Source organism: Gallinula chloropus, assembly GCF_964237585.1.
Source record: "Gallinula chloropus genome assembly, chromosome: 5".
In the NCBI taxonomy this organism is placed as follows: Eukaryota; Metazoa; Chordata; class Aves; order Gruiformes; family Rallidae; genus Gallinula; species Gallinula chloropus.
The window spans coordinates 64436133-64458756 of NC_140090.1; the positions used below are offsets into that span (position 1 = coordinate 64436133).

The 22624-nt window shown below is 39.8% G+C and overlaps 1 protein-coding gene across 1 annotated transcript in view; it reads right to left on the reverse strand.

Annotated features, from left to right (window-relative positions):
* Positions 1–6887: 6887 nt before the first annotated feature.
* Positions 6888–22624, reverse strand: part of LGI1 (leucine rich glioma inactivated 1) — a gene marked incomplete at both ends in the record, with an annotated part of 32685 nt that continues 16948 nt past the window's right edge. The window contains 7 exons of the mRNA XM_084264619.1: positions 6888–7705; positions 7784–7948; positions 8366–8535; positions 9788–9859; positions 14137–14208; positions 14312–14383; positions 18286–18357. Coding sequence (XP_084120745.1) covers positions 6888–7705; positions 7784–7948; positions 8366–8535; positions 9788–9859; positions 14137–14208; positions 14312–14383; positions 18286–18357 — 1441 coding nt within the window. The remainder of the gene's footprint in view (positions 7706–7783; positions 7949–8365; positions 8536–9787; positions 9860–14136; positions 14209–14311; positions 14384–18285; positions 18358–22624) is intronic.

Genomic DNA, 22624 nt, shown 5'->3' on the forward strand with positions numbered 1-22624 from the left:
CAGTTCCTTCAAATGTAAAACATTTAATGGATGTTCACTTTTCAGTCATGTTCTATATATTGAAAGGTTAGACATTCACAGGTGCAATTAAGCTTTCCAAACCCAACCAGATTTCCTGACCATGAACTATTGTTTCTGTTCCAGCTTTGTCCTTTTTCTTCCTTTGTTTTGCACTCTGGGGCAACATGTTTACTGCTGTTCTTTTTGAATGGGGAGTGTCATTATGTTTTTGTATATGAAGGACAAAGAAGAACAGGATAGGGTTTTAAAATTTAACAGCTATTTGGAAACTCTGAAATTTGGGGTTATTTCTTTGATTTGGTTTGGGTTTGCATTTTGGGGGGGTTTGTTTTAATTGGTAACCTTTTATTTTAGAAATGACTCCCTCACAGAACAATATTATTACCTAGTTAATCATAAGGTACTTTGCAAATAGTACTTCTACGGCTCAAATAACCAGCTTATTAAAAAAGCTGAGATCTGTTCTTCCCAAGGGAGTTTGTGTCTGTCAGGACTTACACAACTGAAGCCAGCTAAAATTGTGCAATTACATTTTCAAGCACTTGCAAATAGTTTGCCAGAATGTTCTAATTGTTGAGATTCTCCAAATATCTGTAGTTGGTATCTTCCAGAGTTTGTTTCAGTGTTCCTGTCATCAGCACTGTAAATGCATCTGAATAGCTAATTCATGTGTTCATCTTATATATTTTATTTTGTGAATCTCATTAACAAAATTGAGCTAATTTCTGAGTAGTGTGTCTCAAGAACTGAAAATAGGAAATGCCACACTGGAGCACATTCATTATCCAGTTGCTTGGCTGTACTCTTGTCCAAAATGGCTACAGCCAGATGCTTCTGACAAGTGCAAAGAACCTCCTCCTCTCTAATAATAACATTCTTTCAAGTACTAAAAAAACATAAATCGATTTTTCTGTATTTTTTTCATGTTTGACTGTTTCCTGACTTTGAGGTTTTTGTTCTTGACAACTGCCTATTGCAACGAACGCTGTGGTTTTGTTTGGGGGGGGGAAAGGGGTTTTGTTTATTGTTGGTTTGCTAACGTCAAGTATCATCTTGTTCTACACCATCAATGAGTTTTACCATATTTCTCTGAGTCCTTCATCATTCTGAGGTGTGTTTTTTGAGGTGTCTACATTTACGTTAGTAGTGCATGCAGTATCTCAGATAAGGCAACAGCATTGATTTGCCTTAACACGTAGCAGCGTGCTCTCCCTCCTGTGCTGCACATGTTGTAACATTATTTGCTTTTTCCTGCAGCTGTATGTTGAGAGTAGTGTCTTGCTGAGTCATTCACAACAATGTAAAGCTGCCTTTCTCTAGCACTAATTTTAAACCTTGTGAGCATTTCTTTACTAGGTATAATATTTTGCATCTCTGGACTCTGAACTTCACTAGTCAGCCTGTCCTGCTTGTTGAGTTACCTACTTTCTCCTGAAAACTGACATTTTCCATTACCATTTCAGATCTTTGACCAGATATAAATGTGATCTTTTGGGTCTGAAAGTCCACTGATTATCCCATCAACCTTTTATAAAAATAGACACGATATTTGTTACTTGCAGTTCTTTTGCACATAAATGGTTTTTAATGAAAGACTGTATTCCTAGCAGATCAGTCTGTTTATTCTGAAGCTCTTTCAGCATTCTTGGATATTCACCATCTGGGCAGGTTGACAACTTGCTAACATACTTCTGTTGCTATCCAGGCCTTAGCACAGGAAGTGAGAATGGGTCAGAAAGTCCTTTTTCAAATTAAATAATTCAGTAGGAAGCATAGAGTAAGGCTGAGCTGAAAAAAACTTTGGGGAATTCAAAAATTGATTTGATGAATGGGAGATTTGGAACAGTAGCATAATTATTGCTATCATCCACTTAAGTTTATTTGGAGAATAAATTAACAATTATATGAATATAAATATGCATAGTTGCGGGCAAATTGCCTTCTATTGTAACAGATTTGAAAACAGAAGTATTACAGTAGCATTACTAATTGGAGAAATTCAAAGTCTCTAAGCACAAATACAACTTCTGTATAGCACACTGGAGGTCTTTGTAGCTATAGTTCATTTCAGGAAAATTCTTGAATGTGAATAGGGTTAGGTTGGCCCCTGAACACTTTGCTTAAGTGAATTATAGGCAGAGACACGGCTGTAACACCAGCCATTGGAATTCAGTGTCATCAGTAATGACAAAAAGTTGCTGTTAGCAGTAAGTCAGGCAGCATACCACGGCTTGGTCTTGAGGAATCAAACTCCTGGAGACCTCAACATTTATCAGTTAGTTCCTGACTGCAAAAGCACATTTAGCCATTCTAACCAATAGGAATCTAAATCACAGCTTTTCTGCCATGCTCAGGTCTCCATCTCAGCAAGCTGAGAGGAGAAGGCTTGCAGGCATAGGAAGGGTAGCAGCAAGTGTTTGCAATGTATACCAAGAAATGGGAGAGAAAGTCTGCTAGGTCGTGGGGCATCAACAGCTGAGTGCTTTGAGTTTGGATTCTCCATCTGTTGAACCTGTCTTAACTTCTGTCCTGCCCTGGCAGGGCCCTGGCCCTTGTGGTGGGCAATGGCCTGCTTACCGCTCCATTGTGTCATCACTGTTGAGATTGATGGAACAGAGTTGTCAAAAGGAACAATTGCCACAAATTCAGATCACGGATGTTCCACATGAAGTTTGTAAGCCAAGCCTCTTGCTGTGTTTTGCAAGACCTGGGTGACCATCTGGATTTTCAGGGGTCCCTGCTGAGGAGGTCCACGTTACGTGTTTCGTGGTAAGGAAATGGTTTCCTTGAAGGGGAAGAATCCTGGACTCTGAGACTTGCTGTGGGTTTATGTCCTGTCCCTAGTTGTAACACTTTGGGCATGATGACCTCTCTGCTTTCTCCTGGTGCTGTTATCAGTCTAAGGACTGTTAGTTGCTTCTATGATTTAAATATTCTTTATTTTCCATTGAATATTAACACTATATATTATAATGCCTATATGCATAAATAAAGCTGTTAGACACTTAGCTTCCCACTAGAACATATCAAAGCATATCATACATGTTACTAACTATGCTAATAATCATTTCCCATCCTCAAGTGTACTGTGAATAGCTATCATCCCTTCAAATAAAGTTGAGAAAATACAAATAAGAGAATTAAGTGTAATTATAATTAAAATGCAATTTCAAACCACTGTTTGTCCCTACTTGTGTTTGTTTTCTTACCTTATGAAATGAGAGTTTCCTCACTGAATTTTCTTCTTAGTAGGAACAGTGCATTTTGTAATATTCTTTCAATGGAAAATAAATAGAAACTAAACCCTGCAAGTCCTAGACATTTTGACAAGGAAAAAAATCCTTGTGTAATATCAGGTATTCTGAATGTATTTTATATATTCCTGCCAGAGTAGTGAAGTGTATATTCTTTTGTATTTGTGCTCCATTAAAATATAACAAAGTAGTTGTAAGAATACAATTCCATGAACAGCTTTTTTCTTAGACATTAACATGACTAAGTTGCATCAAGGTTGAACAGTATCCATTAATAACCTTCAGTATTTTCTTCTATAATACTTTAAGTACTTTCAAACCAATACTTTTAAGTATGTACTTTTAGTACATACTCTGTCAGTGATAAACAAAATAATTAGGGAGTTTAGAAAATCCATTACAACCACATAAGACAACCAGTCAGCTGCAAGTAGCATAGACTTGGCTGAAAGAAATGGATTTTTTTTCAAACAACTCTTAGAAAAAGTGTCAATTTCTGTATTATTATTTCTATTTTAGTTTTTGTCTGGGGCTTCCATTGATACCAGAAGGAATACTGAACAGAGAACCGGGATGGAATATGGCCTTATGCTCAGAGGAGCTGTTAAAGTGCCCAGTCTCTGAAATTAGAAAGAAATAGCCTAGGGAGACACCTAATGAGCCTGTACACTCTTCTACACTAAGAATTATGAGTTCCGTTCTAAAAATACCCCAGTTCCTTCTGTGGCACAATGACATGCTATACTTGCACAATAGGAAACTGACTGTGGTCCCTGTGAAAGTCCACCTGACATAAATTGACTAGAGAAAAGCATTTTCAAAAGAGAACAGATTTAGATTCAGCATTTTATAGTGATCAGTTGACCTTCCGAAAGCAGCACAGGCATTAAGAACTTCCCACATCATTAATGCTTGACTACAGGTGAAATTTGCTGAAGAAACAACCAAACACAGTTGCATACTCCAGCAGATTAATCCCTTATCACCCCACAGTGTACCATGGCTAGTTTTATAGGTATTGTGCATGTAAAATTGTAGTGACTCACACACCCTTGCGGACTTTTAAACTCGTCCTTTAAACCTGGGAGTAACAGTGAATTCCCACATGTCCATGATATGATTTGAGTATAAATTAACTCAGGAAAACAAAGTACTTCTATCACCTAGGGCATGTAGTGGCTGACTCTGAAATAGAATTCCATGAAACATAACCTTCTCAAGGTAGTATTGTGAGACAATATATTGGAGTGGAGTGTTTGTAAGTAAATGTTGGTAGCAAATTGGGAAGGTTATGCAACTCCACTTAAATTCAGCCAGATGTCCTTAATATGCCTATAATGAGAAGGATACATAGCCATTATTTATATAATTTGATTTAGAGTCCATGTAGGCAAGTATAATGGGAGAAATCATATGAAAATCAGTGCACATAATTCAATAGGACCTTAAGTAAAAGATCAAAAGTCAAGATGAAGTAGAAGACACTTCACGATTTGCTCACAGGTTGGAGATCAGTTCATGACTTCATTCCTTTGCCACGCAAGGTGGATTGAGGAAGAGATGGGCAAACTGAGTTGGCAATCACAGTTGTGCAGCCAAATAATAAAAGAGGCTACTTGGGTTAATCTGTGGTTTGAAATCATGTTCATATGGAAGTCACAGATTTCTAACAGAAACCTGGCAAGTGAATGGTGTTTTATCAAGATTATTTTTGAAAATTCGCTTGTGAAGAAAAAAATTTGAGCTTTCAGCTCTGAAACATAGTTCAAAATCTTTCTAATCACTCTGTAAGTACTTATGGAATAGGTAATTGTTAAGCCAAAAACTGACCAGAGCATAGGCTGCTATGGATAAAAAGGCATCAGGAAAATGAACTTCTTGGAGTACCATTGTTCAACTGGGATTTTTATTTTCAAATAACACTTAATATAAAAATATTCTTTATTACAGAAGGATACTGTTTAGGATTGGCTTCTAAAATACACATTAATTGTCCTTTTTCTAAATGATTATTTTCCTGCTCTACTAATGGGTGCTGTAAGCAGCTCCATCAGCAAAGGAAAAATCACAGAATCATTGGGCTTGGAAGAGAGCTCTGGAGATCATCTAGTCCAACCGTGGCTGCAGCTGCTCTGCTTTTTTGGGGTCTCTGAATGTAGGGACCAGCCAGCCTGCAGAATCAGCTTGTGTGATTAGCTGACATGCATAGTATAAGTCTTATTTGCCAACTAATGCCTGTGAATTTTAGAAACATGTATAAACATTACAATATTCATGTGCATATCTTAAAGATGGCATTGAAGCACAAGGCTTGTTAACTTCAAGTGCAAAGGTATCTACAATCAATTTGAGCTCTTTTCCTGAGCTGCACCAAATAGTCTGCAGCAGCAGCAGCATTGGTTTCTCACAAGTGATGCACTAGATGTATATAAACAAAAGACTATTTAATTTTGAATTTGTAATAGATTTTCACGTGAAATTCAAGCTTGGCATATTTTAACATACCTAGGTAGCTTCCCTGGAGTTGCATATGCTACACCAACTGAATTTGGCCTGCCACATTTGAGAAGTATCTCTTACTCAACTTCATTGCAGGACAGTAGAATAAAATGACTTCACATTCACTAGCCTCATTCAAATAGTTAATAAATTCCTTGAAGATTAAATAATTGCAGTTACAGTGGAAATACTTGTCAGAGATACACAGAATTCATGCAAGTGATGTGTCACAGTTCAGATATAGAAATGATGTTAGTTGAAAAATAAACTGTGCTTCCAGCTTTCAGCACAGTAACAGCCCCAGTGTCATACCAGAGATTTGGTTTGTGCTACTTCAGCGTGAGGTGGAGAAAAAAAGATCCTTGCATCAACTTTTACTCTGTTCAATTCTTTGTATTTGTTTTTAATCAGGTGCTTCCAACCATACACAGTACACAGCCCCATTCCACAACTAGGTGAACCCTCCATCCTACAACTTGATCTGCATAACTGAATCCTTTTTTCTGTGTGGAGTCCTGCTTAAATCAGTGAAGCTTCACATAAATGCAACAATATGTCCAGGTAATCATTTACAGGATTGGGGTTCCATGGTCTATTTTTATCAAGAGCTTCTGATTATATGTAAAACCCACCTGATCTTTGCTACTGTGCATCCTCCATGCAGTATAACACTGCTTTGGGCAACATGCCTTCTTGGGTTTATTTTATATGTGTATAATATATACACAAATAAAAAAGTATCACCTGCAAATAATATTTGGAATGTGAAAGACACAAAATGTAAACATTTTATTTGGCAGTTGTTTCAAACAGGTGAATAAATAAATGGAAAAGTACATCTTAATATTCTTTATAGCAACAGATGCAGTTGCACACATATTTACATACTGTGGATGCAAAGAACAGTTAATTTAATTTCTTTTTGTTAAAAAATGCAACTTCCAACACCACTAGACTTGACAATTAAAGATGAAGATACTAGTAATACTTTGTTCTAGCAATCTCAACTTTTAAAGGCATTCATTTGGAAGTAAGATAAGAGAGTCATCATGCATTTAGTTCATTTTGTCCACTTATGGTAGAAAGTCTGATGTAATCTCAGAATTATGAGTGTCATTCGCTTAAGTCAACTATGACATGTTTATAAATCAATGTAGTTCCCTTAAAACTTGAAGCAAAGAGAAAATCTCGTTTATCGATGGAGACATGTATGAAAGATCTCGGTGCCTGTATGTTTAATTCTTGAAACTTCACAAATTTTGCCTTTTCAGCATCCCAATAATAGACTTGAGTGAAAGAATAATCACTTCCAAGAATGGCATATTGATAATTACTTATCTGAAGCGGTTGGAATACCATTGACCCTCGGGATGGCATCCTTTGTAAATCCAGAAATGCTGAACCACCCCATTTCATTACTTTAGAGTCCCCAATAAATCTTGTTAAGCAAATGTATACATCCTCTTTCACTTTGAAATGTTTCACTGCATATGCATCTTCCATGTCTTGGATATCAAAACGCTTAACAAATTCATTTGTTCCTTTGTTCCACTGATATATTACAGGTCTTTGGGAACTACTTGACAGAATTAAATGTGGTTTGCCGGATATTTCAAGATACTCCACATCAGTATCTCTGTACCAGGCGTGCAGAGACTGATGGGAATAAAATCCATTCCCATTCCATTTGTAAACTGTGGTGAAACCAGCTTTTGAACTGTCTGCAACAACAAAATACCAGTCTTCAGCAATCCTGAAAGTTTCAATGTCATTGGGTTTTCGGATTTTAAGGATTTCAATATCTTGAATTTTTATAAACTTATTAGCAAAAATATCTCTTTTATATATGTGGGAGCCTCCAAACAGCTGCGCGACAATGACATACAGCTGACTCTCAATAACTATAGGTTTACACACAACAGTGGAAGTACCTATAAAAACAAAAGACAGTGTTAGCACCACTTTTTGGATCAGCTGTTGTAATGTTGTTTGTCAAGAAGTGTCCATACCTGTAATGTTGTCATAATTCCTGAACATCACTTCTACATGGTCCCATTCAAGAAAGATGCATTTTCCAGTAAAAGGCTGAGCAATAACAACATGTTCATCATTCATGTATGAGAAAGTATCTACTGACAGAGATTGGTATGGCAGGGACTGATAAACTTCAAATTCTGCAAAAGAACACACAACATACAATAATTAGAGATATTTTCCATACCCTACTGGAAAAAAAATCTCCTTAACAGATACCAATTTATTACAAATTAGTGTTCCATTTCTGGTCAAATCTTCCCTTTGATAAAGGAGCTGTGCAACTTTCAATCCTCCTCAATTAAAAGAGGTGCTGTTTTATGTCACAGTTCTCCAAATCCTTATATAGCATATTAAAGTCTGAGTAGAAGCTGCAATGTAAGACCCCACTCCCAAGAGATCTGCATGTCACTCTTACACCTGCACAGAATTCCTACTGATGTTAGTGGCAGTTCCATCCAGTATGCAGACTTCCTGCAAAAACGGACCCTAGAATTACAATAGATCTATAGCTTTGAGTTTAATTTAACAAGATTAAATAATTTGAAGCACATTACCTGTAATAATGCAATCAAATTCTTTTGGAGACAGGCTATTGATTTTGCGCTTCTTATATTCTGGTGGGCTTTCACAGTAAATGTCTTCAACTGTTGCATTGGTGCTGCCCAACCACTCCACTAACCACTTCAGTTTGCAGTCACAATTAAAGGCGTTGCCTCTAAGATCCCTACAACAAATAAATCATGCATCGAAAATGAGTAGTCAGCTGTTGTATTCCTCTGTGCAGGGCAACAACAAGCTGGGTTCTTGTTAAATACAAGCCCCCTCTTGCTTATTCTCTACTGATGCCTTCATGGCTTAATTTGTCCTGACCCATAGTTAAGTCTATATACCAAAGCCCACACTGATTTAGTTCTATTAAGGAAATCAAGGAGAAATTAATTCGATAGTCAGTAGGAATTTTTTGTTGATTTCCCCATGTTTACAGGTACACAAAAACCTACCAAACTGTTGGCCCCATATTTTGGGAAGTTGTTTCTTTTGGATTAGCCTTTCTCAGTACAAGCATTCTAAATAACAAAACTGGAATTAATGTACCTGATGGCCAGACAGTCAGTATTTGCTGTCTCCTGTAGATATGTTCGCTTAGGGCTTTAGAAGACACAAGCAAAGGAGTTCTGTTTAAGTCTTTTACAGCTGCCTTCAGTCAGGTTTCAGACCAGATGTACAGGAACGGGCAAGTGCCAGGGTCAGACTGTGTAACCACCTGGCCATGATCAGTCATGCCAAGTAATGCTCCCAGGAACACTGACCATCTCCACAACTTACTGCTGCATTTCTACACTGTGAATTCAGCCTACCTTGTTAATACAGGGAACAGGGAAAGCTTGTTCTGTGCTCATTATCCGAGATGATACAGAATTTGATGTGTTGTGAACAGGACATGTTTCAGTGGAACACCTATAGGCCTTATCTGTTTAGCTATATTTTGTATTTTTACTGGCATTTAGGTTAGTTATTTAAACAAGTTAATGTTTTGGTTTGGTTGCAGTTAGATGAAGTATGGAATATGGTACATACTAAAAACACATGCTTTTGTGATAAAAGATAGTGTTCCTAGAAATTATTTGCACATAGAACTTCTACTCTATTAATATCTTCCACCCTCCCCTCATGTCATGCTCTCTCATGCATCCCTAACAATACTTCCTTTTTATTCACTAAATCTTAACGAACAAGCAGCTCTTTTACATAACTACTAACAAGATTACTTATCTTCATAACTGGTGAAATATTCAAAACTAAAGCAAACTATCCATAGTGGTAGACAAAAACCAAGCCCACCCATATTGGGTAAGTCTCTACACAGGCGTAAGATCCCATTATTGCCTACGGTTTGAATTGTTACTCAGAATGTCCTCTAAAATAATGTCTTGGGTTTTTAGTATATTTAATAGAATAATTAATTGTTTTCTTACACATTTGTTAAAGAATCCAAGCCTTTGAATATGTCTTTTGGAAGCGACTGGAGATTATTATTTGCGAGACTCCTGTAAAAGAAGACACTTCAGTATTAGTACTAGTTCATGAAATTACACATTTTTGTGAGGTGTACTACTGTGTGGGGCTTTTTTAATTCAGGTAAAGAATTCAGGTATTCTCCAGTGCTTAGTTCTAAAAGATTGCATTTAAGAGTAGTTCATTTACTTTGTGACTCTTTGTCCCACTAAAACACCATGCCTCCTTCTGCCTTCTGACTCTTCAGCAATCTTGCAACATTTACAATACTTCAATTAGCAGGGTAAAAAGGGCAATCACCTCTGGTGTTTTGCCAACACCATTATTTTAAAACAATTAGTCATGACTGGATCTACTGTTTTCCTTATGAGATAACCAAGACATGGTGTTCGTATTACTGCAATTTCACCACTTTCTTGTATCTCTTCTGAAAGCAAAGTCTTAATACTAGGTTTTGTTCCATTTGGTTTAGGCTTAGCTCGTAATTTTTGGAAATATGCAGTAATAGACCAGAAATTGCAGTTCAACATTAATTTCTTCCCTGGAATATATATACACGTGTGTGTCTGTGTTGGGAAAACTCGTTTAAATTCAGTGGGCAGTCTAGCTAGTAAAAGTGACAAGGAAATGTGAGCAGGCTTTGAACAAGCAATATATTACATTTCAGTCCAACACATCTGTGTGAGTCCACCAAAGGTCTGGTCACTTGAGGGCATGACAGGAGAAGAATAATGTTGTAGGGTGTAGTTTATACCTCACACCTCTTTTGATTAACAACACAATTTATTACTTATGAGAAGACGTTAAAATGGAAATAAGTCATCCTAGTTTAAGATCCCAGTTAGAATCTGTAGCTAGTAAAACTTAGTGACTCTTCTAGTTTTGCTTGTAAACATAAAAGTTACACATTAACTACAATTTCTCTAGCCAAGCAAAGCTGTGTTGGCATATACTTAAATTCAAGAACAGGCCCAGATGTACTAGGTCTGCTGCCTCATGTAAAATTGTTTGCCTTATCAGGAATAGTAAATATGGAATGATGCCATTAGTCTGTTCTGACTTCACTACTTTCAAAGTACATCTCATTATAATGTTGTCTGGTGTATGTATCGTGCTTCACTTCTGCTTAATTTTATACTCCACAGCAATTCTTTCAAAGTCAGGTAACGAGCTTATATGGAGAAAGCTCAGCAGACTTGCAAACTGAGACAGGTTTAAACCCTTGTATATTCTTCACAACCCAGATTATAGTGAACTGAAAGGGATGATGTGCTTGGAAGTACCAGGGGTTTGCCACTGCCATGGAAATACAACCGACAGAAAAATGTACACAGGGCATTTGCCAATTTTGGGGTAAAAATGATGCCTTTTATATTCCACTGCTAAAGCATACATCTTTATTAGAAAACACTGTCTTGCCTGGAGGGTGTTGTACATGGTGTTTGTTTGGTTTGTAAGGAGAGTAAAGGTTGAATCAAACATGCAATTAAACTCATGGTCACAGTTCTGAAAAAAATGCAATCAAAATTATATATTGTGAGTAGAAATTATTTGCAGATCCTAACTGTAAGATTTTTACTTTAAATTATTAAATTAGTTTTAAAAATGCTATTTTTCTTTTAAGTTTCCTTTTCTTAAATCTGCTCTGAGCAGAACATGAATTGTGTTGCATAACGATAAATACTAGATGGCTCTATTTTACAATAAGGACACATTGTAATTATCAAAGTTAATTACATTACAAAACTGCAAATGTTTGGATAGCTCACTGCATTGCAAAAGTTATGTCGTGAAAAGGAAGTGAACAGAACAAATAGAACAAAGTTAATCTTCTCCTCTAATTTCATGGAACTCATTTCTATGCTTATTTACTATGACACTTTTTAATAGATTTTATATACACAAGTACTCTCCTGCTTCTTAAATGAGAAATGCCTCAGGGTGCCAAATGATTATTCTTAATGTGTATGTGCAATTTTCCCCAAAGGGTGGGGAGTGGTTCTGCGAGCAGATTAAACTAGTCACATTCTGTGGTTAATGGACCTGCCTTTGCAGTTATTTTCTGCAAATTTTTCTCATTGTCCTCATGAACAGCACTCCATGCACAACAACAGCGTGATGCACAGATCTACGTCCCAAAAATGTACATGCAACCACATGCAAACCACAGTGGCTCCTCAAACGTGTCTCTGCCTTTTGCATATGTTTTCTCTTAGGAAACTGCTGAAGCATCCCCAAAACAAATGTAACAGCAAGACAAGACGTTACTCGTGGACTGTGTGCTCTGTGGAGATGAAACCGTGCCTTCCTCTCTGGTAGAAAAGCAATTTGCTCAGTGGCAGCAACAGCTACTAAATAAGTAAATGAATATGATAAATAATGTACAGGACCCATTTGTGAATATAAAGCTATTCATGTGCGTAAATATTTTGAAGACAGGGTCCCAGTTACCAGCCTAATCCAATTATCTTCCTTTTTTAACAATACTATAATTATGTCTATGCCTCTAATATGGGTTTTTATGGGATGTGCACAGCCTATTTAAAAACCTTTTTCACTCTCCCATTTCTTTGCTCTTCCTCAGGCCTAAAGCCAGGTGTTTAAGGAAAGGTTGGATGAGGTACTTAGAGACATGGTTTATTAAGTAACATAGGTGGTAGGGGGATGCTTGGCCTAGATGATATTGGACGTCTTTTCCAACCTTAATGATTCTATGATTCTACAAGTAACTCTATAGACATGAGTAGTCACAGTAGGCTTGGTTTCAGCCAGCTGTGAGTCTTTTCTGTTCTGACCAAAAAGGGAAGAGTAAAGTGTTTTATGGTACCTTTACTATGTGGTGAAGAATGCGGTGAAATGCAGTTCAACTATTATATTTATGCATTAACTATTTAAAACAGAACTTTTGCTTTCTTTTCTGTGTCAAAAGGTATGAAAGAAAAAGTTAAACAACCCTGTTTCAAAACCCTTTTTGAGGTTATTATGTTAAGGCCAAAAGGTCAGAATCCACTCCCCTGCCTATGACACGCCCCCCAAGATACACGCTTCAGAATGCAAATGCTGGGAACTGGCTATACCTCCATGTCAGGCACACCCCACATGTTTTAGCCTCCTTCTTTTAAGTATTTTTGCATTTGTTATTTTCTCTTACAGTCCATACAGTATTTTCAATTGATGTATCGCTTGGTGAAAGAAAATCATTGCTAAAGGATAAATTTGATGTAAGATAAGAGATAAAGGCCTGTCTAAAATCTGTCATGCTAGCTCAGAGCATGAGGATGCTACTCCTGTGCAGTGAAACGTTTCAGATATTTGTTGCTAGTGTGCGTTTCAGCTGCTGAGCACAGCGTGAGAACTGCCTGGGCTGGCGTGAGCATGGGAAGCCGAGGTGTTTCAAGCTCCTAAGGGCCACATTAGCAGTCAAAGTGCCTTTGACTAATTTCCCCTCTCCGCTAACACAGTGAGGGGGTTGCAGCGTGTCAGAGGGCAGGGGTCTGGCTGCGTTTCTGGGATAGCTGAAGGGCTGAGCAGTAACACCAGGAATGTTAAGCAGCCCCCAGTGTCAGCGTGGGACAGATCCTGACTGTCGGATGCTCTGGCTCGCGTGCAAGAGGGGACAGGGTGCAATGCAGGGCTTTGACGCCGATCCTGCTGAAGCCTAAAGGCAGTTTTGTGGAGGAAGTGGATCGGTCAGTCGTCGTAAGTGCATCACGTTGCAACTTTTCTATTTAAAATTGTTTAGGGTAGGAATGTTCAAATTTGATTTGGTCAAATTCTGCTGCACACGGGTGCTGGCTGAAGAGGGCATGGGTACAGGCAGTGATGGCTGGTCCCAGGAATGGTCATAACATTCTCCAGGATCCATGCTAGATTGGGATACCTGGTAAGAAGTGTGTGTCCACCCCTCAGCCTTTCACCAGCGTGGCAGATAAGCACTGACATCTCCCACCTTCCACATCTCCAAGTCCCAAACTGGGACTCACTTTGTCAGTGCTAAGATTCCCGACCCATCCTGCTTTCTCCCTGCTCCTGCATGCGCAGCTCGAAGTCCCCAGTGCTCTAAGCAGAGGAAGTCAAGGAGCTACTGTCAAACATGTCCTGCTTGGAAGTGTTTGGGTCTCAGCCTTATACACATACCATAGTTTGGAAGTCTTTGGTGGAAACACAAAGATTAACATTCTAATTAAATTGCTATCAATACCGCGTAAACAAATGTGAACAGCTATATACCAAAATGTGAAATGAAACAAGACAGTTCTTCAATTACTATAGTAAGTATACGAGCAATATATTCAACCACTTTACTTACAGGTGAATTAAGGATTTCAGTCCTCTGAAAGTATTTCTTGAAATTGACTTAATGCTGTTGTTCTCTATGAACCTGTAACGGGTCGTAAAGTCATTCTGGTCAAAGCAATGCCTGGAACTTGGAAGCCCACCCACTCTATTCAATAATGCCAGGAAATATACTTTTGTCCACTCACAAATATTCTAGATGAGGGAGGCCCATGAAAGCATCATCACTAATAACATCAAAAGTGTTGGATGTAAACAACCTGTGTAAAGAGATGCAAAACAAAAGACGGTTAGGTTATTATCATCTTCAGAAAACGGTTCAGCAAGCCACAATAGGCCAAATTCCCACTGCCTGGTTTCACAGTATTGTTTGTGCAAGCACTACAGAATCACAAGGCTGACATATTGCACCATAGTCTGGTGCAAAGGGAAGGACCAAACAACTCCTTGCTTTGCATACTGGGGCCATCTGATAAAATTCCATTGACTTCTGTGGGATGTAAACGTGGGTTTATCATGCCAGTAAAACAATGGGATTGTACAGCACCGCTGGAGACAAACTTGGACAACAATGAAATGTTCCAAGTACTACAGACGTCTAAATTGTCTTGAAGTAAACTCACTTTTGATGACAACATAGGGAAGGTATCCAGCTGGTTAGACAGAAATTGGGCTGAATTTGCACTGACAGGCAGGAAAATCCCTTAATTTACGAGTTAACTTGTGAGCATATTTGACCTGAAGGTACCGAGAAGTTACTGAGAAAAAAATTGGAAAATCTCTTAATTTATTCTCTGTTCAGATCACAACTATTTTCAAGACCATATTATACCTGCTGGAGATGGCTTTTAGGGTGTGCATGTATTTTTCATCCACCTAGAAGTAAAAATACCAGCAACGCATTTAATTTCATGTAATTTTGTAAGCATTACAAGTGGACTAGCATCGATTTTTTTTTTTCCCCAGCTTCATTTCAGTTTATCAGCCATGTTTGCATTTGCCCATTTAAATTCAGCTCTGGTCTGCCACACCCTTAATATGCTGAGGCATTGTCAAGTACGATGAACTTAACTTTACCCCGGTGGAGCATTATATGCACATCTATATTTTATTCAGTTGGACCTAATAGGTAAATAGATTTACACTATGACATCCTTAGGCACTTGGGAAGTCAAGATTTGCAAGAACGAATTAATATGCTTAATGAGTTAATCTCTCATTTTGAAGTTTGCATTAAGTTGCAGCTGATTTATTTTCTCAGTTGGCTATTACGGACTGTGCTTCATCCACTTTAAACTATGTTCTTATATATGTACAGAAAATATAATAAATTCTCCCTTTTTGTTAGGAACAATTAATATTTTTCTTTCTTAGAGGAAATAAGTATTTTTGTAAAATCTCTGAACCAGTAGACCAATTTAGTGAATCTGCTGCCCGCAACTAATTTTACTTTTCCGATATGATTTCACTGGATAATTTTTCCTTTTCTGCTCTCTACCCTCCTCGTAATTTACACAACAGGGTGGTATCTCTTGAAATAGTACAGCTACTTTAGAGATTGCCAGGATTGTAGCATAGATCTTGCACTTGGTAAACTCATTTTCCTCCCATTGGCGGTATCATGCGTATTTGATGCACAAAGTGGCTTTTCTCCCACTCTCTGACCTCAAACACCAGATATACTTGTTCTGTGACCTACCAGCTAGCTATTTCTGAGGATACTGCATCATGTCTAGGGACTATACTGCTTATCAGGGGCTTTATGCAGGTATGGGTCCTGGTGCCATGATTACCTCCCTCCTTCCTACTGACATTCATGTCAGTTTATATGGGCACCCTCAGCAAGTTGCTGATACACAGAGTTAGGAGTGCTGGAGATGAGAGCAGGAGATTTTCTCGACATTTAAGGAACTCTCCTCCTGGCACTTCACTGTAGCTGTGTAGGTTGTCGCATGAAGAGCACAGAGCATACCACCCGTACTCTTCAAGAAGAGAAGCTCTCATGGCCTGGGACTAAGGAGTAGTGTTTAGCACAATGAGCCCATGACTTTTCCAGAGACCATTGCCACTATTAAAGTAAAAATTGTAGCAAATAATAATAGCGGTGGATGTGTATCACTCTTAGAAATGGGAAATGGGGAGATACCAAGTTACATTTGAACTCTAAAAAAGCAATGCTGAAGACTATTATGTAAAAATACATGCAGGTTGCTAAATTTTGCTATTGCCTAAATTAAGCCTACCAGTAGAGCTACAATGATATAAAGCTAAAACTTACTTTAATTTCTAATTAACCTGAGTTTTCCATATTGTTATTTCCCTCCTTATCTTCTGCCAAAGGTGGAAATTTTTCTTTCCCACTTACAAACTGGAGCATTGTACAATCCTGCTCCTATGGTCTGTGCTTAAGGAGTCCTTTGCCTTAGATCCACAGCCTGGCTTCCCAAAGATGGCAAGCAGCTCAGCTACCATGTTAGAAGTATATCTGGAAAAGTGAGGCGCAGTATTTTTAGAAATGCTAGGTAGCAGAAGTAAGTAATCTGTGGATTGTTCGCACCATTTTTACAGATCTCTCATCAAAGCCCAGAATGGAATGAAACCTGCTTTTCTGGGGTCAGAGCTCTTGTTGCAGCATTGATTAGTGGCAGCAGTTACAGTGAAGTATATAGAAGATCATGCAAATTATTACTGTTACTAAAATGCCTAAAGCCATCCCCAGAGCCACAGACCCCACTGTGCCGGGCACTGTGACAACTCAAAATAAAAAGACTCTGTCTGTCCTACTCCACCCTACCCAATTCTGCCTCCCCTGGCAGTGAAATTGCTAAGTGTAGGTGGTGTATCGTAGCCAAGAGAGATGATGTCCTACTCACTCTCTTCAGATACAAGCTCCACCAATGCTTCTATTTCTTTTTTTTTTCTCTCCTTTGAAAGGCCCACTGAAGGAATGGTGTGAAATATGTCCCTTTTGTGATCTGTGACCACCTGGGAAAAGCTTCTCTGGAATAAAGCACCATGGAAAAGCATTTAGGTTTCCATAGTAACTGCATTTACCTATTTACCCTGTATCCAAAATTGTACAGTATGTCTGCACCTCCTTATCAGCTCCACTTGAGGTAGCAGAGTACAGCTAGGGTCAGGGCTTCAGCTACCAGTGCACCAGCAGTTTAATCTAACAGCTGTAGTGCTCCAATACATCAATATTACACCTCTGACCATAACTAAAGTGCATGGGACGTCAGTCTGGGACAGACATCCCATTTTGATTTTGATGACATCGGGGAGTCTGTCTTGCCGGATTTCTGAGACAAATCTGGGTGCGTGTCAGGCTGGCAGCACATCCACTATAAACAGTTCGGGTTACACCCCCTCTACCTCGGTATAGCTCACAATTATGTAAGCACATGCCCACACTTCTAGGAAAGCCTGCGAGCCTGCAAAAAATCCTATATATAAATGCATCTAATATTCAAACATCCCCAAATATTCTCTTTCTGCACATACCTCATCGCAGTATTTGATTTTGAAATAACTGCTGATTTTTTTTAATTGGAAGATAATAATTTGGGGTGGGTTTTGGGGTTTTTTTTTTGAAGGAGGGTGTTCAAAGAACACGAAATAATAGGGTAAAATCTAGGCATTATGTAGGAAAAACTCCCACTGAAGTGACTAAACTTCCACAGAAGTCAACGGCAATTTTATACGGAAAGGAACTTTGGGACCTGTCCCACTGCAATGAAGGGCCTGATCTGAGGGGTTCTGAGCTCACAGCCTATGGGAATTGCAAACGGGCAGCTTTATATTGGGATCAGGCCCCAGGACTGCAGAAAAGAAATAAGAATAGTTGTTGCAATGCTCAAATCCCTACTGTACTGTTAATTAAAGTATAATAAAGATAGCATACGTTCTGTCACCGAAAGCTTCAGCATGTAATCATTCAAAGTAGCACTGACAACAGACAGCCTTGCAAAACACTAAGTAGATACACTTAAAAAAAATTAAACATGCACTATCTTTCAAATTGCTAAAAGTCTTCTATTTTGCCATCTAATGAATCTTCTCTTGTTGTTTTTTATAAAATTAATACTGAGACCCTTTTCATCATATTTGTGGACACATATACATTTCATAACAAAAAATGTATCATATAAATATTTCTCACAGAAGCTGCAGAGATGGTGTGAGCAAAAAACTCCCTTCTGGGATTTTAGTAAAAGCAGATCTCACAAAGGATCTGGAAAGAAGAAAAAAAAAAAACCTTATATTAATGTAGTCTCATATATCCATAGTTATAATACTGATCTGGTCATCACAGACAGAAATTTATTTATACAAGTAAAAAAAAAATAAAAAAGATTGTTACAGGTTTCATGTAGCATAGAAGGTGGTATAAAATGGGATGTGTGCACATACACAGACAGACAGACAGATGAAAGAGATGTAAAAATCAGGATTCAAGGATGCAGCACAATTTTAACACATTAGCTGATGATTCTGAATGCTGGAGGTACTCCCTGCAGCAAGCATCCTTCTGTATGCACTGAAAACACCACACATCGTAGTTCATTTTAAATCATAAATTAAAGAACCAAATGCTTACAGCCCTTACAGTGAGATAACATCAGGCGGAACGCTGCGAGGAATAGATCTGGCATTTTCACATAAAGCATTATCTTTGGTACAAGTACACCAGGCAGGACATTTTGGCTTCACTGGTTTCTTCCCTTCAGTCAGCAAAAGCACAGATAAAAGGCATAAGAAATAAGCAATTCTTCTAAAGGGTCTGCTGGCATTTCCCATTCTTTTGATCCGCTCTCGTTCCAGTCAGTTGAAAGAATATCCCAAAACATGAACAGGGGTTCTTTATTCAGCCATTGGATGTCTTTCTATAAGTCCAGGTCAATATTTGTCTCTGCTTTTCCCAACCCTTTTCTTTCACTCTGTTTTTGTAGACAGAAACCTGCAGCTGATCTGTATGTTTCCACTCACTCAGGCAACGTACTGCTCAGAGAAGAGACCTGCGAGGTGCTGTAAGATGGGGAAAATCCAACCGGCTGAAGGGAGAGAAAAAAAAAAAAAAAAAAAAAGAAGGAGGAAAAAAAAGACTCGCATCACCACAAAAACACTGAGCACAACACAGCATTAGATTGCAAAGTGATGTAACTGAGAAATACACTGCTTTCTGTTTTCACAGGGAGGCCCTTTCCCTGTTACCAAAAATAGTACAGCATTATGTTTTGCTGGTGGGTGGGTGAGTGGGTGTGGGGTGGAGTATATGTGTGTGGGGAGAGAAATCAGTCATCTCTTACTGGATCCCTACAACCTCGTGAACCTTTGAGAATTATGCTTCACATGCTGCAAGCAGCAGAACTAACGGCAGTATCCACAGGAAAATTAAAGCGAGTGAAACCATCAAAAGCGTTGCTGCAAAAGCTGTTAGATTAATTTTTATCCTTAGCCCTTATTGCACATATTTGTAACACTGAAAAACAAGCTGCCACACATGGAAAATATTACAATGTATGAGAGAATGCCTACAACTGTCATTCCTAAACAAAATATTTTCTATGCAAAATAGATCCCAACTGCCTTTTTTTTTTTTTTTAAGAAAAAAAGAGCCATCCGTATTTGTTACATGTTTTCTGAGCTGGTTAAATAAAGTGCATCAAGCACCATTCCAAATGGACAACATTAATTAAAAGTTCGAGTTAAAAGATTTATTTGCTTGGAGACCACTTTGGTAATTTTAGATGGAAAACAGACAGTTGTTATTTAAACACCAGCTATGTTAAACCCGTAGTCAAGAATGGACCTTCTTTGGAAAGTGACAGGGCAGAGGCAGATCGTGATAGCCATAATGAATCTTTAACTGTCTGGAGGCTGCAATTGAAATTAGTGCTAGGGGCAGTATGAATGCTCTGTAAGAAACAGTCCTCAGCCTGAAGACTTTACAGTAAACTACATTAAATATTTTATAGGGAACTTAAGCAGCACCTAAGTGTTATTATATAAAGCATGGTAAGACAAACTACTGAATGCCAAATAGCTGGATAGCCATATGGGATGATTTTATTTTTCCAATGTAGGATTGCTATTAGAAGAGTTTTGCAAACTTTAATAGGTCTTGACGCTTCTATGTCAGACTGGCAGCACTGTTTGCGTGTAGACAGAGCCTGCTAGGGTTGACCCAACAGTACGTAAGTTTCATACAGTCCTGCTGACTGTTGGCTCCTTCACATAGGTTCTGTCTCCTCACCAGGAGACATGTGTAAGCCAGATCTCTCATCACTGCTGGTTACTCCTCTGGTTCCACATGGCCACCTGGCTCTGGCCCCTTACGCCTGCTCTACAGGCCATGCAGTGTTAAGATTAACACTGGGCCATGTCTGTCCTCCTCTGGAACAATGCCAGCAAGGCACAGCACATACCCAGATATGGGTGTCCAGTGGGAATTTCAGATGCAATGCATGGAAGATGGCAAAGGAGGACATCAGCCTGCAGAACTGTAAGGAACTCAGCATATGGTCACTAGTCAGGATCCCAACATTGCTGACTCCTTGCCTGGGTGGTGGCTGAGGTCTGTCTCCGTGGGTTGAGAGGAGACCCACAGAGCTCACACCCGGTGGTGGGACTGCATATTCTGAGGGCCTGGGTATGGTTAGAAACACATGGAAAGCTTCCAGAGGCCAAGGGCTGGCTGCCACTGAAGGCTCTGCAGGGAGAGCACCCCAATGCCTGTGCATTGGCGTGCTCCCCACCTGGCACCCGTGCCTGCTGAAAGGGCAGCTCGCGCTTTCTCAGCTCCCTTGCTCTCCACAGTGTGCTTTTTTCAAAGCTCTTTATTAATTTAAGTGCAGGCCCATGTTTTTGCTCATAAGGAAATCTTCCCTGTCAGCAGTGTCTCCTGAAGGAGGACTGATTTCAACTAGGAGTGACACAAGAGCTGCGTTGCTTCTGAGCCCTTCCACCTTCTGTAAGAAAACAGTATGAATTACAGTAACCAAAGCACCAAAATCATTATAAAGCAAATGTCGATGCCTTCCCCTGAGTATAAAGGTTACTTCTTGCTCTGGAAATGATCTAATTGTACAACTGAGAAGGGAGCTGGCTGTGTGGGACTTGTGTAAGTAGGGTACACTATCTTCTCCCCTCTGAGACGTCCAAAGCACAGACTCTGGTGAGGCGAGAACAGAGAATTCTCTAACTTTTTGCTGAAAGAGAAGAGGCCTGTTGTTTGTTTGTTTATTCCTGGCAAAGCTACCCATTGCCATGGCAATATTTTGCCATTGATGGTGTAACCCCGTGTTTCATTTCCTTCAGCTCATTCACTGAAATCCACCATCAATTACTTAGGCATTTCTTTTTAGTTCATACTCCAGCCACATTGTGAACCTCCCAAAAACTTCCCAGTGCAGGGTTTTTTCAGTAACAAAAGCGCATTCTGCAGCAAGGCAGTAACCTGACTCCGGTTTCGTCCGTGCAGAGAACCGCCTGGAAGTTGGGTTTCTATTCCAAACTACATGCTGAAACAAACGCTTTTTCCAAAATTGCAAATATTAGGACTATTTAAAACAGCTTTGCCAAAGGAGAGGCATAAATCACATTTTCCAGGGTCTTTTTGTGACAAGCGCAGCATCTCATTTCTGCCATGGAGTAGTTTAAAAACCAATCGGTTTGCAGATTTTCAGTGGCATAGCTGCTCTCCAACATTTGGCTCACCCTTACCTCTGCCATCGGTGTTTGTTTTCTGGCCAACAGAGCAGGCGGTTGCCCGCTGTGACCACATCCGAGCGCCTGCCCCGTGCTCCTGGCTAGCTTGTTCTCGCTGCATTTCACGTACTGATTAGGCACAATGTCATTGAAAATGTGTTTGTTTTTCTTTCAGGAGGGTTTCAGCGGGAGGGATGAGGGAGCTGCGGCTCGCGTCACGCCGTCTGCTCTCCGTCATCTGACATCGTTTTAGCTGAAAGATCTTCACCTCGCCGTGCAAGGGAGGTGCTGCCCGGCGGACATGTTCCAGCGTGGGCAGGGACGTGCCGTGCTCCCGTCTGCCGCCGCGGGCTGGGGTTCGGTGCCGAGCAGGCCCGCACGTCCCGACACGGACCTAAGCGAGGCCGCCGGCAGAACCGCTTGGGCGGCTGCCTGTGGGGCCGGCCGGGGCTGCCCTCACCCGCGCCGGTATCCCGGCAACCTGCCGCGCCGTGGCCCCGCTCCCGCCAGGCCCCCGCGGCACCCGCCGGGCCCTCGGCTGCTCCTTGGCCGTGCCGCTTCGGTTCAGCCAGACGGGGCTGAGGGGAAGCCCCCGAGGACAAGAAGGCGGGAGGGGCTGCCCCTGCGCCCTCCCCTCGCTCCTCCGGGGCCCTCTCGTGATTTCTGCCCTCTTGGTGACAAGGGCGACCCGTCCATCGCAGCGCAGGTTTTTCTATCTCCTCTGCTTTATTCCACCTCTTTCATTTTGGCCAGAGCTAAGTAAGCCTGAGCGGCTGATTATTTCCCACATA